The sequence below is a fragment of the Cygnus atratus genome, chromosome 6 (assembly GCF_013377495.2).
Source record: "Cygnus atratus isolate AKBS03 ecotype Queensland, Australia chromosome 6, CAtr_DNAZoo_HiC_assembly, whole genome shotgun sequence".
NCBI lineage: Eukaryota > Metazoa > Chordata > Aves > Anseriformes > Anatidae > Cygnus > Cygnus atratus.
The window spans coordinates 25,022,493-25,039,635 of record NC_066367.1 but is presented as its reverse complement, the minus strand read 5'-3'; the positions used below and the strand labels follow the sequence as shown (position 1 = coordinate 25,039,635).

Below are 17,143 nucleotides of genomic sequence, written 5' to 3'. Positions count from 1 at the left end.
GACAAATTCTCAGAGATATTTTGGTAAACAGGTTTTGATATACACCCTGGAGTAGCCTTTAATTAATTTTTATTTGTACACTCTGAGAAGTGTAAAGCATAAGCATGCACAGTATTTAAGAAACATATTTAAAAAATATTTAAGAAAAAAAATATTTAAGAAACTGTTATTTAAGAAACAGATTTGTCTTGAGGTCCTTGCCTTTTTCAGTGGTCTGTAACCCCAAATTCCTCCTGATAAGAGACTCTCTCTCCTTCTGTATAGGTAGCAAACCCCAGCTCATACAGGACTCCCACAAAATCTGAAACCGTGCTATGCAGACCTCATTGGCCTCTTAGCACTGCTCAGTTTACAGAGTCTGCAGAACACAAGCACCATTCCAGGAGACCAAAAAAGGCAGCATTCTCCTTATCTAACTCAGAGCGCAGGGAAACAGCAATCGTTCTGCTACTTGATGGGACGGTCAGCCTGAGCCAAAGTAAGGCTCCAAGGCTTTGCTGCACATTCAGAGCTTGCATGGCTCCGGCAGTGCTTTAAGCAGCAATGCTGTTGCAGTAGAAAGCCTCTGAAAACAGAACTATATAACCATTGGCCCTGAAAAAAAAAAGTTATTTCAGCAACAGAGACAGCACTGAAGCAATGTCTCTGAAGTAGTTGTCTTTATCTGTTCTCAAAATTGGTTTGGTTTCTTTCTAAATCCAGTTATCGTATTACTGTATAACACTATTATTAGCTATTGTGATATTTGTCTGCCAGATAAAGAACAGACAGAAAGAAACAATTTAATTCCATCCCACGGGCTGTTTAGCCAGAGAAGGTATTTAATATGCTGCAAAAGCCAGTTGAACACTGTCCATGCCGACAGCACTGGCAAAGCCTTCATTTGAAATTCATCAGCAGGAGAGAAGCGAAACCATAAAAGGCCATAACTGAACCCTGCATTATTGCTGACAGGGCTTAGGGTCATGGCAGACCTCTCTGCTGTGCTCGGAAAACTATGCCCTGCAGCTTTTTTTTTTTTTTTTTTTTCCAAGGGACAGGAGTGCTGTGAGTAGAGAGATTATTACCCCTTTGCACCCCTTTACACCCGCTAATGCCCTTCTGGGTGTTATTGCACCATAGGTTTAGCATAAAAGTAAAGTAGAAAAGAATGTGTGCACTCTCCCTCAAAATAACACAAGTGAAGATGAAATGAACAGAATTTTTCTGCTAATGAAGCAGCCTCCCCATCAGGAGCCAAGGACTATATGGCCAAGGTTAGTTAGCTCAGGGGACTTCCACACCTGCAGCTCTGGTAGAGTTTGAAATCCACCCGTCCCTTTTAATACACACAGCAGACTCGTGCTAGCCTCCTCAAAGTATGATCCCTCCCCACAACGCTGACATAAAACTGTTGTTTAAAATCTGCATTTTTGAGACCTGCAGGTAAAATAGCTCGTGAACATTGAAGGCCCACAGCACCACTTTGTGCTGTTTTTCCCCCTTTGCCAGTGGGGTAACCAAGGCATAAAAGAGTAAAATGACCTTGCCCAAGGACACACAGGAGAATGGAATTGGGAATGAAACCAGATCTCACCACTCCTACGCAAATGCCCTCAGCACAAGAACATCTCCTTCTGCCACAGGCCTAATGGAACAAACAAATATATAATGCATTCTCAGGAGCCCTTTTCCTAAACCATCTGTTCCTGTGCCTGAATCAACAAGCTATTCAGATTACTCATGTGCTACATGTTAGGCAACTGGTTTGATAACTGGTTGAATTAGGCCTCTGATACCTGTCTCCTGAAAGGCAGAGTTAAGTTTTAGGACTTGTCCTGGTGAGACTGTAAGCTGATTCCAAGTCCCTGATGGTGTGAGTTCAGGTCCTAGGAACACCGTGCTCATGTGCAGAACTGGAGTCATGATGAATTATTCCTTAGGAAGTAAGACATTCCTGGCATTTAACAGCAGGTAAAATACAGGAAGTTTGTTGTGAGAAATACTGCTGTAATATTTCCTTTTCTTCACCAGAAGAAAGATGAAGGCAACTATGAGGAAAAATAACTAGGCAGAGTTCTACTATAATTTCTCTTAACAGAAATGACATTGAAACTAGATGGCCCTTCAAGGAATAAAGCTTCATCAGTGTGCCGGCACTGATGGATAAGGCAATGTAAGCTGTTTTTCCTCTATACATTATTATCTTGCTGTGATAAGTTAGTTTAGATGTGGATGCAGAGTTTGGCCACCAAACATTAGAGGGGAGACTGACAGTGGGGGTCACAGCACTCTTAAACTACAACAACAGAAACAAAAACAGTAAGAGAAGACATCTCTTCCTTAACTGTCAGTCTAGTTGCCCTTTAACCAGAAAACTGGTAACAAAAATCCTTCAGCAATCCAAAGGAATTTAAAAGGCTAAAGGTTAGAGGCCAAGTCCACCCACATATTCTTAGGAAATTCACTGCATTCTCAGACCCTAGATGTAAACAGGGAATCACATGGCTACTGCAAGATATAATCTGGTGCTCCTCAAAAGAAGATGAAATAAGTTTCAGAAGCAGTCATGTTAGCACTTCTGAGCTGCAGTGTTGTCCGTAGAAGTGTTCTCTTCTTTTCCAGATGGATAACAGTTTCTAATCACCACTGGATCCACTCAGTCTGAGCCGCTAGCACCGAGCCAGACCTCTCAGACACTCACAAAAACACTGATAGTGCCACTGTTAACTGTTGATTACGCTACTACATTTCCTTATAATACAAAATAAGGGCAAAGAAGTAATGCTAATGTAGCATGCATCTATGTCACTTGCTGAACCAGGACCAACTCCTTTATATAAACAATCAGCAATCCTACCATTATATTCAATGACTGCTGGAGTTAGTGTTGATCTTATTCTCCAGCTAATTCTCAATTTTCTCATTTTTGCTTGGAAAGACTCTGCTCATACAGGTTCTGCTAAAGGCATGGAAATAATAGTTTTGTCCCAGAATGCAACCTCTCCATCACAAACCAAGTACAGAATTATAATGTCATTCAGAGGAGCGGGTATTACTTAATGAATTCATATTATACTACATGCCTGCATGCAACGTGCTTAAATATAAGTATAGTTAAGTATTTGGTTTATCACTGTTCAACAGTGCACAAGGACACAAAGTACACGTTATGTGCACAACTGCTTAGCATAATAAATATACAATAATAATATTTGAGCTTTTCAGGGTATAATAATATTGCTCCTATTCTTCTGCATATGTATCTATCTTACAGCTCACTGATCATCATCCTGTTTTGTTTTTTTTTTTTATGCAATACTACAACTACACCAGAAACAACACAGATTTAAAGGATTTATAAAGTTGATCAAACTGCCACAGGTAGGCAGTACATGTGCTTTTAACTCTGTATTAAAAAAAAAAAGTTGCTGATATCAAAAAGTACTCATCAAACCGTGTTGAACATCAGAATACCCCTGTATTATAGGCATGGAAACATTGAGCAGTTAGCCCAAAATCATGAAAGAAGCTTGCAGCACAGCTGCAGAATAGACCACTTCTTTAGTGCCACATTCTCCTTGTTGAATACTCTGTTATTCTTTTGACTCTTTGTCATAGTACCCAGCTATAGCCAGTATGAAGACCAAGTTCCTTTTCAAAAGTATAGGGTATTCCTGTCACAGACCTAAAATGTTCAGAAATGGCAATTTGATATATTTACACATATACAGCCAGTAAATGGCACAGAAGGAATGAATATTCCATGCTATCACTGTAGAGTGAGGGCTCTACCTTTCCTAAATCAGTCCTATTTCACACTCAGCTCACCACTGGCTCATTTAATATAGCTTTGGCAACAAAAGTCCACTTTAATCTGACACAGCATCTGCCGTAAATCATTAGCTCAGTCCCACATCAGGCTGATTTGGATTTGGAGCAGAAACATGTTGCAAAAAATCTCCCTAGAGAGATCATTCAGCTAATGAAATTGCTTATTTGAGAGAGCCAATCTTAACAATACAGAACTCAACATGGACATTTTGGAAACCGTCTATCCTTTAAGAGAAGATATTGCTTAACTTGGATGTCTTCTCCTTCTACTGCAGGTCTCCCAGCATCATTAGTGCTTATACAGGCACAAAGGTACGCAATAAAGCAATGTTAAACTCAAGACTCCATCCTGGTGGCTCAGTCCTGTGTACTCATCATCACACCATCCTGTCAAACAATTAACAAGGGTCTTCACTAACTTGACTAGATATCTCTGCATCTGGTGTGTGGACTGCAAACAGATTACACTGGAGGCTGAGTTTAATGGACATTTTGCTCATAGATATTCATTAAAATTGTAAAGGAAAAAAATCCTTAGAATACAGTTGGAATTCTTTCAAGTACTTCTTTTCCCACTTTTACTTTCCTAACTGAAAAAGGAAGATCCAGGACGGTCTTAAATATCCTCAGGAAGGTTCTGCTCAAAGCAGTGTCAGTTACAAGGCCAGACCAGGTTGTTCAGATGTTTATCCAGTCTGAACTTGAATGCCTCTAAGGATGGAGACTGCACAACTTTTCTGGGCAGCCTGCTCCCTGTCATGTGTTACAGTCCAAATTTAATTTGGGAAACATGTATTGGAGTCTTTCACGTGGCAAACTTGCCCATCACCATGAAGACTTTGCAACTCACATGGTTGTAAAAGTAATAATAAAATAAATACTTCTTTATTTTCCTATTTATTTAATTTTATATTTTAACAAATGCATTTGATTTGCTGAAACTCAGAATAGAGAAACCCATTACTTAGACCTTTGAGACATAGCTCTAGGTCAGCTCAGACACACTCCTCCAGAGAGCAGATATTCTGTATCTGTAGTTTTCCTCAACACATTCAAGACTAATTGTGGACTGTGGTCAGTCAGCAATGTTTTGCACACAGAGCATACACACAGATGTGCCTTTCATTGGTGAACTGATAGGGAGGCAGCTCTCACAGAGTTATAGTTCTTTTTATAAATAGCTGACTCAGTTCTAGCACCAGGGCTTTCTCCACAAACCCTTGTTATGAATGGGGGATCAGGGCAGGGAGAGCAAGTTTCTTCCCAGTACTTTGGACAGAGCAGAGAGAATGGACAGGTGAGAATTTAGGACTAAGGATGAGCTTTGGTAGACTGAGTTCTCACGTTTTGCGTATTTAGAGAAGTACATCTTCCCTATCCTGACTTGAGCAGGCTCTGGAGAAAAGACAACATCTTCCAACCTTTTAAGGTGCAAATGGGGTGAGGGATTTTATCTCAGTAGTGAGATTCAAACCTACTCCCTAGACGGAAGACATTTTTTTTGCCCCCTTTTCCCACATTTTTGAGGACCCACATAGAAGAATCTATCGTTAAAAAGCATATGGAGCAAACTAGAAATCTTGAGGCTTTGTAATGCCTTTGGCAGTGCTGACATCAGCGAGATGTCTCACTGAAGAGCCTGGCAATTTTACAAGAGGGAATTTATTCTTTTCAGTTGGAAACAGATAGCTTGTCATCAGCCAAAATGCATGGCAAACTCCAGCACATTGTAAGGATTCTTCACCCAACTCTCCCGAAAGCATCTCTGGGAATCCCACTGTTCTCTGGCACATTTCTCACTTATGAAAAAGCAAAGCAGGAGGCTGAGATGTAGCTTTATAAGGTTATAGAATTCAAAGATTTTCAAGCCAATTAATTCCAATAGACATGAAACAGTGACATATAATAATGAGGCAAGGATCACATAATGACAAGATCATAGGAACTGTTGGCCTGGTTCAGCTAGAAAAAATCCATCTTGCCGAATAACCTGTTACAGTTAACAGACTGCAGCAGTTGCCTAGGAAGGAGTGATAAAAGGGGAAATGTAAAGAGATTGTCTCCTGCCTTACCTCTAGCTGCTAGACAGCTGTGTTGAGACTTTGGACACAAAAGCAGTAGTTAGAACAATATATAGAACAGTTATTTGAGGATTAATTTTTCAAGGGTTTCATTTTTAACCTAGCTACACTTCTGATTTGTACAATCTACTGTTGGAAGGAATAATATGATTTATCTATGATCTATTCTTGCATTCTATGGCACATTGTTGGCATCTGCTTGATATTTATATGCATTCACTGTTATCTTTTAACTGCAACCAGTGCCACAGATTAGACAAAAAATAATTTAAATAATCAGGAGACTTGTATTGACGATACGCACAACAGGACGCAACCGACGACATTCACTCTTTTGTAGTGGCCATTGTACTTGGAAGTGTGATTCTACTCATTCAACTTTGCATGTTATTCTTTGGATCACTGAAATGGATTTCCAGTCCAACTTGTGTTACTGGTGTTTTGCCATGGATTTCATTGAAGTCCGATTTTTGCCTTTGGCATTATACACACTTGCTTTACTCACTAGCCCACATATCTGTAAGGGCAGCAGAGCCAATGCAGTTATGACTGCATCACTAGGATGAAGCTTTGCTTTTTGAACTAGAATTTGTCCAAATGCCTGGGCATGCTCTTCACTCCCGCAGTAGAGGGGGTCTTCATGTCAAGACCCCTCCACAGGCCACAGAGACCAGAGCCTAGGAACAGAAGGATGCAGACTAATGTTTTGAACAGATCTCCCTCTTTGCCTATGGACATTTCTTAGATTTCCCTGGAAACCATTTGCAGTGCATCCATGCCAAGGTGGGTTCGTTGGCCTTTTCAAAGCTAGATGTCACAGCTCTAGGTTTTCTCTAATACTCAAGCAGTTATATATGCATATATACTGAAACTGTCTACCAGTCCAAAATTATCTGTAGATACCCACAGCCTGCTGCAACAAACCTGGTGCTCTGAAGTTGTCATCTGACAAGTCTTTTTGAAACTTTATTATGCTTTAAGTGATTCTTCCATAGTTTAGATGTGTATTTAAAAATACATGTGTCTAATGTTCCAAATGTAAAGGGCTCCATATTCATAACAGACTGCCTCTGTCCGATGCTTTCTGTCACTATAAAACAAGTAGACAACGGTAGGAATTTCATTTAGAAGGATAATACCTCCCTCCCCCAAGCAACAGGATGTTTTCAAATTTACAGTCTAAGAGGAGTCATCTCAGGCCTTCTTGAAATAGCAGTTTTAAAATTTGCAGTCTAGCAAATATCTCGATGCTACAAATGTTAAATGTGAAGAGATGGACTATAGTGGTATCTAACCAAAATTGGAGACATGACCTTTTTTTTCTTGTGTTTTTATAAAGTCTGGGCTATTTTACACCTCCATCTATAGTTAGTAATTTTGGAAAATAAAACACATTATAACCCTACTGAAGTTACTTACAGTGGTTATTACAATGCCGCTATACAGTCCAGATAATTTTAGGGTTTTTTTTTTTTCAGTCTTCTTAACTTATCTGATAATTTCATTTAATTTTGCATATCATCATATATATTATAAAGTGAATGTAGATTGTTGTCTAGCATAATTATATATCTAAATTATTATTATGGACTCACCAACAACTGTAAGGTTGACTTGTGCTTGTCTGCTGCCAAGTTTGTTCTCTACAACTAGTGTGTAACATCCACAGTGTTCCTGCTTCGTTGATGATATTGTTAGCTTGCTGCTGTTTTCAGCATTCTCAATTTTGATATATTCATTTTCTTGAATCTGTCAAGATGAAAAGAAAAAAAAAGATCTTACAGGAGAAATTGCTGTACCTCTATACATGAAAGCGCTTAAATTACAACACAAGGTCAGCATAATGATAGTCATCTGCAGATAACTCTATCACAACAGTGAATTATGTGCAGCTGATAAAGAGTGTAATCAACATGAGACATCTAGAAATGCAGTGGAACATTACAATTGCTCCAGTCCTGCAAGAGAAACAAGGATCCTTGTTTCTGGTGGGACTCCACTAAGGAACAGGATCTCCACTTTCTATGACCCCTTTGACAGGCTTAAAGTGTACACTGTCTAGTTGGCAAAAGAACAAAATTTGGTCTCACATAACTAACTCACAGTGACCACAGTGTCACAAGGGTTTAGCTCTAAATACCATAATTCATTTGCCATTCCTTTCAGAAGCTGAATGTGCAAGTCATCCATAGCTATGACTTTTACCCTCTTGTCTCAACCAGCCTTATTCTGTACTTCCATATAAATCAGGGCAACAGTTTCATTGTTTTGAGCAATTGAAGATGTTGCCTGAAATGGAGATGTAATGGTACAGCTGTGCAGAGAGAAGTACAAACATCAGATTTAGCCTTCCTAAGGCATTTTTATTTTCTGGAGAGCCCAAACTTAAAATCGCAGCTGAACACCATAGGCACATTGTGAACTAGCTTTTAATTGAAACTAAGCTGTCATAGCATAAATGGCCAAGGAGACTTAGATTTTAATCAGTATTAACTTGAGACATGAAAGATTATTTTAAAACCTCATAATGCTACATTGCAATTATAGAAGTTGTACTCTGTGTTCTTATGAAACAGACAACAATGTCAATGCCCTCGTTCCTCCCACCACTTCCTTTTTAGATATGTGACTCTTCCAACTCATTCTCAGAATTTCATTAAAAATGAAGGCTATTTAGTTTGGCTTATCTTGTCACATATATTCAGAGAATAAGGAATTACAAGGCTAAGATCAGGACCTACCCTGCTTTCTCCTCATCTGAGATGGAACATGCACATTACTATATGCCCAAAAGTAACCTGAGAAAGTGGCTCCTACAGTAATTGCTATAGAAAGTTAGTAAATGGGATTATATAGGATTAGAGTTTAAATTTTTCTGAAAGTTGTTTTCTTCCCCATGTACTTCATTCTTCTGAGATTCTGTACTGGTTTATATGTTTTGCTTCATTAGAACTAGTCAAAGGATAATAGTAATAAAAAAGCAGTCTAGTAGAACTGGATATGCATTATATACCCATTGCAATGGGTGTAGACAACAGGAAGATAGATTCCTACGTTCCCAAAACAGAATCACTGGTCGTAGTTAAGAGTCTACAACGATTGGAAAGGTTAAACAACAGACTTTGTTACTCAGCTAACAATAGAAGAAGCTTTCAAAGGCTTTCTCAGTTTTCTAGCTAAGCATGGCTCCAGCATCACTCCACTAGATTGCAATCATGTACAACTGTATGGCTCATAACTTGGTGACATTCCCTTTCTTCCAGCAAAAGATAGTTGTCCAGAATATACCTGATGGAGGCTACAGTGGCTCTCTTGTACCTGAGGAAATGTGAGGAAGGACATAGAGAGGATGAATCCCTCCTGCTCACTGCTGTACACAGTGGAAGGGCTGAAATTGGAATTCAACGCTCACTGGCTTTGCTCAGGTAACTACAACAAATAGTCCACAGGAAAGTTATAAGAATACTTGGGTGCTTTTCACTGTTAGGACTGGGAATGGAATAGAGTTGAAATCAACCACATGTATAGAGGAGGAAGAAATTCAGGATAAAAACAAGGTGTGATGAAGTATAAGTGAAAAAGAAAGCAAAATAATAGTGCAGCACAGTAATAGTAATTGGCTGTTACTATTGGCTATTATAATGCAGCACATAGTAATTGGCTTCCCATTTAATTCAATGAGTGAAAGACTGCTACCCTCACTTGTCCTCCTACAGTGTTTATTAACCTTCCTGAGGCTTCATCTTTTCTACCATCATCTACCATTCACCTGCCATCCTGACCCATCTAAAAAAATTATCCTCCATCTGATTTTACAATTTTGCAAGCCTTTAGATTGTCTCACAGTAAATAATTAAAAAAGAAATAATAAAGATGGTTACTTTTACCATCCTTTTACAAATGAAAAAAACTGTTGAACCAGAGATCTGATAGGGGTAGTATTAGGTACTGGTCTCAGTTTGCACTTTCACTTTGTATGTAAAAATCTTGAAATTTACACAAATAGGACTGTTGTATTCACTGATGAACTCAGAAACCTGCACATACCAGCAACTCACTTTTGAAGGGTACATTTTATCCATGCGCCAAGACAGATCTCAGCCAAATGGGGAACTCAGTGTCACTTCTGAGGCCTATATTTGTGGAAATGAGTAGACCGCTTTTTAATTCCAGTCTCTAAATTAAAGAATTTTAAGGAAATTTGAGAGTTCAGGGAAATGAAAACAAAAACACTCTCTCCCCTAAAATAAGTTATTTAGGCTTAGCAAAGAAGGAAGCTAGAATACCCTTTGGACTGGCAAACTGTTTAGAACTTTTTCAATTAAATGCTGACCCATCTGGATTTAGAATATAAACTTCCTTGTAGAAGGAGCTGTTTTTATTTATGTTCTATAGAGTGCATAACAAATTCAGAATGAAATAAACACAATAGCAGCTACAGTACATATTTACATTTGCTCTGTCTTAACATGGCACTTCATCTTCCAACTTGTACTTGCATATTGGATTGTTTGGTTTAAAGTGTTTTAATTACTCATTAAAGAAACTCTTTTTATAAGCTGCCTTTATGGACATATGCAATACAATACAAGGAAAGTAATTCAAGTAGAAAGAACTTTAAATCCAGGGAATGAGGGCAGCACAGTTGCTGATATGTCTTGCAGTGTGACCTTTGTGTTTTAAGATATTTCATTCAAGTTTTCTACATGGTATTTTGCCCCTCTGACATAGCTTTAGAACTAGCATCAATGAAGAAAAGATTGTTTCTAAAGGACAGAAACATTTCCTGTGAAAAATATCTTTCAGATACTACATCCTTTGCATCAACTATATTTTAATTACATGGTCTAAGGCTTTTCTCAAAGGAACAGTCATTACTTTTAGGGGAGAGAACACACAGCAATGGGTTTAAACTGTAGCAAGAAAGATTTAGGTTTGGCATTAGGAAAAGAATTTCTAACGTTATGGATATTTAGGCGCTGCAGTAGGTTGTCAATGGAGGCTGTGAAATCTCCATCACTGTAATGTTTTCAGCAGAGGTGAAGAAAACATATGACAGGAATGACATGGATACTGCCAGTCCCTGGAGAAAGGAGATTGACAAGATGGGTTGTTGGAGTTCTTGTCCAGCTATATTTTTTATGATTGTTAAAACAGAACAGAAAACAATTTACCTGCTTACGGAACTTCATCCAGGTGCAAGTTATGGGTGCTGTTCCTACCACCTTGGCGAACAATTCCACTGATTCACCAGCACGGACTTTTCTGTCTTCTGGGAACTGAGTAATCTGAGGAGGAGTAGCTGACCAAAATAAAAAAAAAAATAATTAAAAAAAAATCCGTTTATGTAACTAGACTTTCTATTTTTCTTAAAATTCAAAACACATGTTTCGGTTCAACAGTTTCAGAGTGCCATTTGAAATACAGACTGGCACTTATCTGTTGCTTGCAATGAAACAACACTGTGGACATTTTTAATTCTACTGTAGTGAAGCAGTAACAATCTACACATCAGAAGCTGCTCACACAAGACCAAGATACAGAAATCTGAAGGTGGAAACTGTCAAAACCTACCATCAATTCCAAACAGTTTACAAAATGTTTTGCTGTAGGATTCTTCTTCACTTTGTATTTTTGAAGGGCCCCAGCTAACTTCATCTCAATTTGCACATGACGAAAGGGTCTGCAAACCTACTCCCTAATGTCATCAACAGCATTCATAAAATCTAAAATTCAACAGCTGCCTTTAAATATTCTTTCTAGAATGCCCAGGTGAGCATCACGTGGGACATCTATTATAGAGGTAAGGAAGGAAATCAACTTTTTCTTCATCATATTCAATTCTCCTATGAGCAATGTTACATCCTTTTGTTTGTGTATTGCAGTCTTTTCAGTCTTGCAGTCCCATTCTTATTCCTCCACGTTGGAAACAGGTATTTCTCCTCCTCTTCCTTCTCATCATCTGGGTACGGTTAGATGGCAGAACCTCTCTTTTTCAATTAGTGCCATTTCCTGCCTCTCAATTGTGATGCTGAGTGTGACAGGCCCCTGGCAACTGCTAGGGACAGATGCCAGAAATATCACATTCTTGACAACTCCAGGGTTAAACCTTTTCAGTTGCTTTACAGGAGCAGCATGGTAAAAAAATATTTTTGGGTGAGGGACGGCAGATATAAAGATATTTTGACAGAAATATTAAAAGGGAGTCCCTAACACTAGAATGACTTCATTGCCAAATGTAACGTTCCCGTCCAAAGCACAGGGCTACTGGGCATGAAAACAGTGCTTTTATTTTCTTTTCAATGTCAGTAAAACAAAGTGGTTTGTTTTCCTTAGAAAAGCTTTTTTGTTGTTGTTGTTGCTTTGTTTTGTTTTGAAAGTATCTGAAAGAAATTAGGCTGAGGCACACATCTGCCAGAGAAAACAGCTTGAATAGTCAAAAAGCCTGTCAAAGTTTTAGGACACTGAAAGCAGTTTCTTACAAAGGAACATTCTGGATAGCTTTAAATATAGCTTTTCCTAGGAGAATGCAAACACACAAACAAGTTACAATAATGCCAGTTAAGAGGAAACGTATGGTTTATCAGCTTCTTTGTGGTACCTACTCACGCAGATGTGGCATTCTGTGATACATATTAAAACACTTCTCACTGAAGGCTAAACTGTGTTGTGGATAGAAAAATGGGCAAGAGTTACAATACTGACATGCTATAGGATCTTGCTATAATTTATTTGATAATTACTTTTTTGCATGCTCATAATTGAAGTTTTAACCACGTGTAACTTGATGAACAAGTTTGAAAACTGGACTCAGCTTTCATTTTTGTCCTCACAGATCCTCATACTTGCCATTTAATAACACATGTATGATAAATTCAGTAGGTAAACGGCTGTACTTAGAAATGCATTGCCTGTTCTGTAAAACAGTATTGGTTTATTATTTATTCCAAGTAGGTGATACGTGAAAATGATTACCTGCTTTTGGAGGAGTCTTTGGAGCTGGTTTCTTCTTCACTGTTGCTTCACCTAATAAAAAAATACAAATAAAGTTAAGTCAAAGGTGAGTTTTGGAAGGTAGCAAATAAACTGCTTACATTCATAGTGATTCTTTGTTGGCATTTGGAAATCTATGATCTTGCAGCATATAAAACTCAAGAATTAAAAACACTTTCAAAAAACACTTCTGATATGTTGAATGATCCTCAGAATTTTCACTGTTGAAATGGTAACTTTTAAAAGAGTCAAAGAAATCTGCTGCCCATATCCCATAGTCTGTCATACTCCATTCCTCATAGCAGTTTCACGAGGTAAAAACACAAGGCCAAGATCCAACTCATATTGAATATCTGCTCAAACTTCAAGCATAATCAATGCTGAATGAGCTCATTTAAAACTAAAGCAGTGAACACCACATACTAATCATGCAATTTGTGAGCTAGTAAAGAAACAGACATATACAGGCAGTAAATACTCGTATCACTCCTCTGCCACATCTTCTTCCCTAGGCAGGGACAACTTTTTCAAGTATTCACAAAAGAAAGGGTCATGGCATCCAAAAGTATGGCCCAGTATTTGACACCTGGGCATCTATATATCAGGAAGACAATGTTCTACAAAATTGTGAATGGTAATTACAAAATGGTTGAGAAGACAGATATGTAGAAAATGACCATTCACTATTTCTCGGAAAAAAGACCTAGGGGCTATCCAATTAAAGTACCAGGGAACAGTTCTGAAAGAAACAAAAGAAGTGTTTTTAAATGTAGCATGCGCAAGTTAGGTTCACAGACAATGTTTTGCAGGTCAGAAACACAGAAAGGTTCAAAAGGACAGATTCATAGGAGTTATGTCTAGTGGTGGCCATTAAATGTAACAGTCTGGATGCTTTTAAACCACTGAATTCCAGAAGTGGAAGAAATAATTCCTTTTAAAGCACTCTCTTTTTATCTGCTATCCTAAGCATCCTTGTCAGAGGATGGCCTCTGCTCTGAAAGGACGTTTCTTATTTTCTTGTACTCAACTAGGCAGCTTGATTGAGTAGCCAGGCTATTGAGATATTGATGCCTGCAATGGAGGTAATATCTGCTAAGTGATTCTGAATATTTGGCAGCATCTACATAGGTGCCTAGCGGTAGCCATAACAGTGTCAAAAGGTTTGAATTATTTGGATCATTGTTTAAAATACTTCAAAGTCAGAAGACAATGAGGAACTAAAACCAAAACAAAACGGGGATACCAAAACCCCCACCAAAGCAATAAAGAGTGAATGTTATTTTAACTTCCGTTGCTACTTGCAAACTACAAGCTGTGCATGATACCCAGGTAACATATCATCTGATGCCCTGTGGAGCCATGAGAAATGAACCCATCATGGGGCTCTAGTGTCACAGACAGTTGTGAAGACTTGGATTTTAGTTTTAGAGTTGCTAGAAATAACAACTGATGTGCTATAGGTTATTAAAAGACCAAATGCTTTAATAAGTCATGGTTTAGCTGTCAACACCAGTGTCTATCCAGTACATTCTGGGGAATGTTTCACTATGCTCTGAATATAGAAGTTGTTGTCACCTTCTTATAAAATATTCCATTTCATAGTGATTTTCTTTCAAGGTATGCTTAGCTTTCATATGCTCTGTCTTTATTGATTTTGTTGGAACCAGAAATGCTAAAATGGAGAGGTAGGATATTCTTGCAGTACTTATGGCTGAGTCAAAAAAGAAGACTTGTCTATCTCCCAAGGATGCCGTTCTTCAGTGACTGTCAGCTCAACATAACAGTTAAAAGTTTAGATTAGTGCTTCTGGGGATTTTATCCCAGTATAACTGGACCATATCTTCCTTGTGGATTTAACTCTTTTTAAATAGAGGCCTTCGAAGAGCACTATTGCTCATTGAAGGGACCCATTACTTTTTGGTCCATTAACTGGCTGACAATCCCCTGGCTGCTATAGTAAGTGACAGCATATATATTTCCAGCTCCTCTTTCCTGCCCAAGCTGTACGAGCAAAAGTGACAAACGGTATTTTCAAAGCAGTTCTCCTCTTTAACATTGCATGGTCACACTTCGAGCTCATTTATTTCAGGCTATAGTTACAGTTATGTGGTTGAAACTACTTATATATCAGGTGCCACTTGGAAGGGCTGGAGAATCTAGCCCATCATCAACTGTTAAACATCCCCATTAATGAAAGTAATCCATTAGTTATGCATTAGATGTATAATCCCATGGAAACTCAGTTATATGATTTAATAACATGCAAATATTTTTTCATGTGCTGCAGACTTCAGATTCTCTTCTCTAAACAGAGAATGGAATAGTTGCTTAGTATATCCTTAGAATTATAATGGCTTTTAATACTAGTTAAAGCAACGTCATGAATTCAGCTATTTTCATATTCCATTAAGCTTGGTATGAACAAAGCACATCAGCGATGAGTAAAAAGTACCATTTGTCAAATGACATCTTGGGTTGCAGACACTATTTTTGTTTTTCAGAAATATCACTGGAGACAAATAGGAGGAAAACCAAATTCCTTAATCCCACATGATTTTCACTCAGCTTTTACCTCTTGGTCTTTGCAGCATATTTGGTGCAGTATCTTAGTTAACAGGCAAGGTTCTGGTGGAGTCATCTTATTCTATGAATGTTCATATTTCACTCTGACTCTTAATATCTCAAGGTTTTTCTTTCACCTGGCTGACAATGTCACTCTCTGCCTTTGCACAACACATACACGGAACAGATGTCTGTATACTCAGATACCACTCTCACTTTTCCCTGCTTACTATCAACTATCCAGTTCATCACAGAAGGGACCTCAATAACATAATTTGTTCATTCACAACTACAATCGGTAACATTTGATTTATCGCTTTTAAAGAACAATGATTCGGTATAGGCAAGGACGTACAGTGAACCACTGGGTATTACTTTATCCTATAAATGGAATAAATGCATGGTGTCCCTCCTAGTCCTGGAAAAAATAAAGGCTATGTTTAAGATGGTTTAAAAGGCTCTCACCTCAATGCAGATTTCTGTAGCAGCAAAGCAAATAACACAACCCCACCACCTTATTCAGCTAGGACAATACTTTCTATAAGTAAATAAAACATTTTTGTTTAATCTTTCATTTTTACCCATCAGGACATTACATTAACTTAACTGAGGATATGCAGACTGTCACTGGACTTCATCAAACCATGGAGACTGCAAAGGGTTGCTGGACGGTCTGGCTGAATATCCTGTTTTGCAGACACAAATAGCCCTGAGCAGAATGAAAGGCAGGGGCAGTGTGGAAGGGAATGAGTAGGATACATCACTACTTCCCTGAAGCTGACTTTTTTGGCTGCTTGTGTACACTCTACTGTTCTTAGATGTTCCTTAAGAATCCCAGCTCACCTCATGCATCTTTTGAAAAGCAGCTTTTATTTCAAAAGCTGCTGGAGACATTGAAAGAATCTAATAAGATTAATCAAAGTTGACAAGGTCAAATGATTGTTTTCATTAAAATATTTAAGTCTCTTGGAAATGTTAGTGCAAGTCTGCTTCTGCTGCTTTTTTTAAAAAAGAGAGTTTGTCTCTCTTTTGATATTTATATTAAAATAGGCTGAAGCTGAAAACCAGTCTGGAAGAAAAAGGACATAATATTGCCTCCTTAAATGAATCTGCCTTCTAGAAATGATTTAATGTAAACATCACAAGGCTGGTATTTACATAACTTTATAGGCAGGTTTGCCTCTTAGACAGCTTGTGTCTGGGGGGGACATACACTAAAAAAGGGAAAGATTCCATACAGGCTGATAGCTGTGGGACATTTGGTTGTGAAGTTCTTTGCCCTGATGTTGAATTCATGAGAGCAGATATGTTCAGAAGCCTCTGTCTTTCTTTTTTGTTTCCCTTTTTTGGAATTTGACTAAAAATAGTCATAGTCCTCCCCTGAAATGGCTCTCTGCACAACTTGCTTTCATAAAGCATGAAGTAAAAGTCTGTAACAGTCTGAAAAAAAACATCAGTTCTCAAGACAGCATTTCTAACCAGTTCATAATTCCTACTGTCTTTCTTTAGGGACATGTCTAAAGTTATATGCATATCTTGTAGAGGGATGGACTTCAGCAGCTGTGAAACAAGCACAGTATATATCTAACTGTTAAACATAAGGAGCAAGACATTTCTCTGCTTCTGTCTTCTTGTGTAACAGTCTCATTTTAGTTCAAGGTAGAAGGGCCAATGTCATACTCTAATACTATAGT

The 17,143-nt window shown here is 38.2% G+C and overlaps 1 protein-coding gene across 1 annotated transcript in view; it reads right to left on the bottom strand.

Annotated features, from left to right (window-relative positions):
- The window catches only part of MYLK (myosin light chain kinase), a 147,210-nt gene that overhangs the window by 35,659 nt on the left and 94,408 nt on the right, over positions 1–17,143 (bottom strand). The window contains 3 exon segments of the mRNA XM_035536847.1: positions 7,490–7,643; positions 11,069–11,196; positions 12,870–12,920. Coding sequence (XP_035392740.1) covers positions 7,490–7,643; positions 11,069–11,196; positions 12,870–12,920 — 333 coding nt within the window.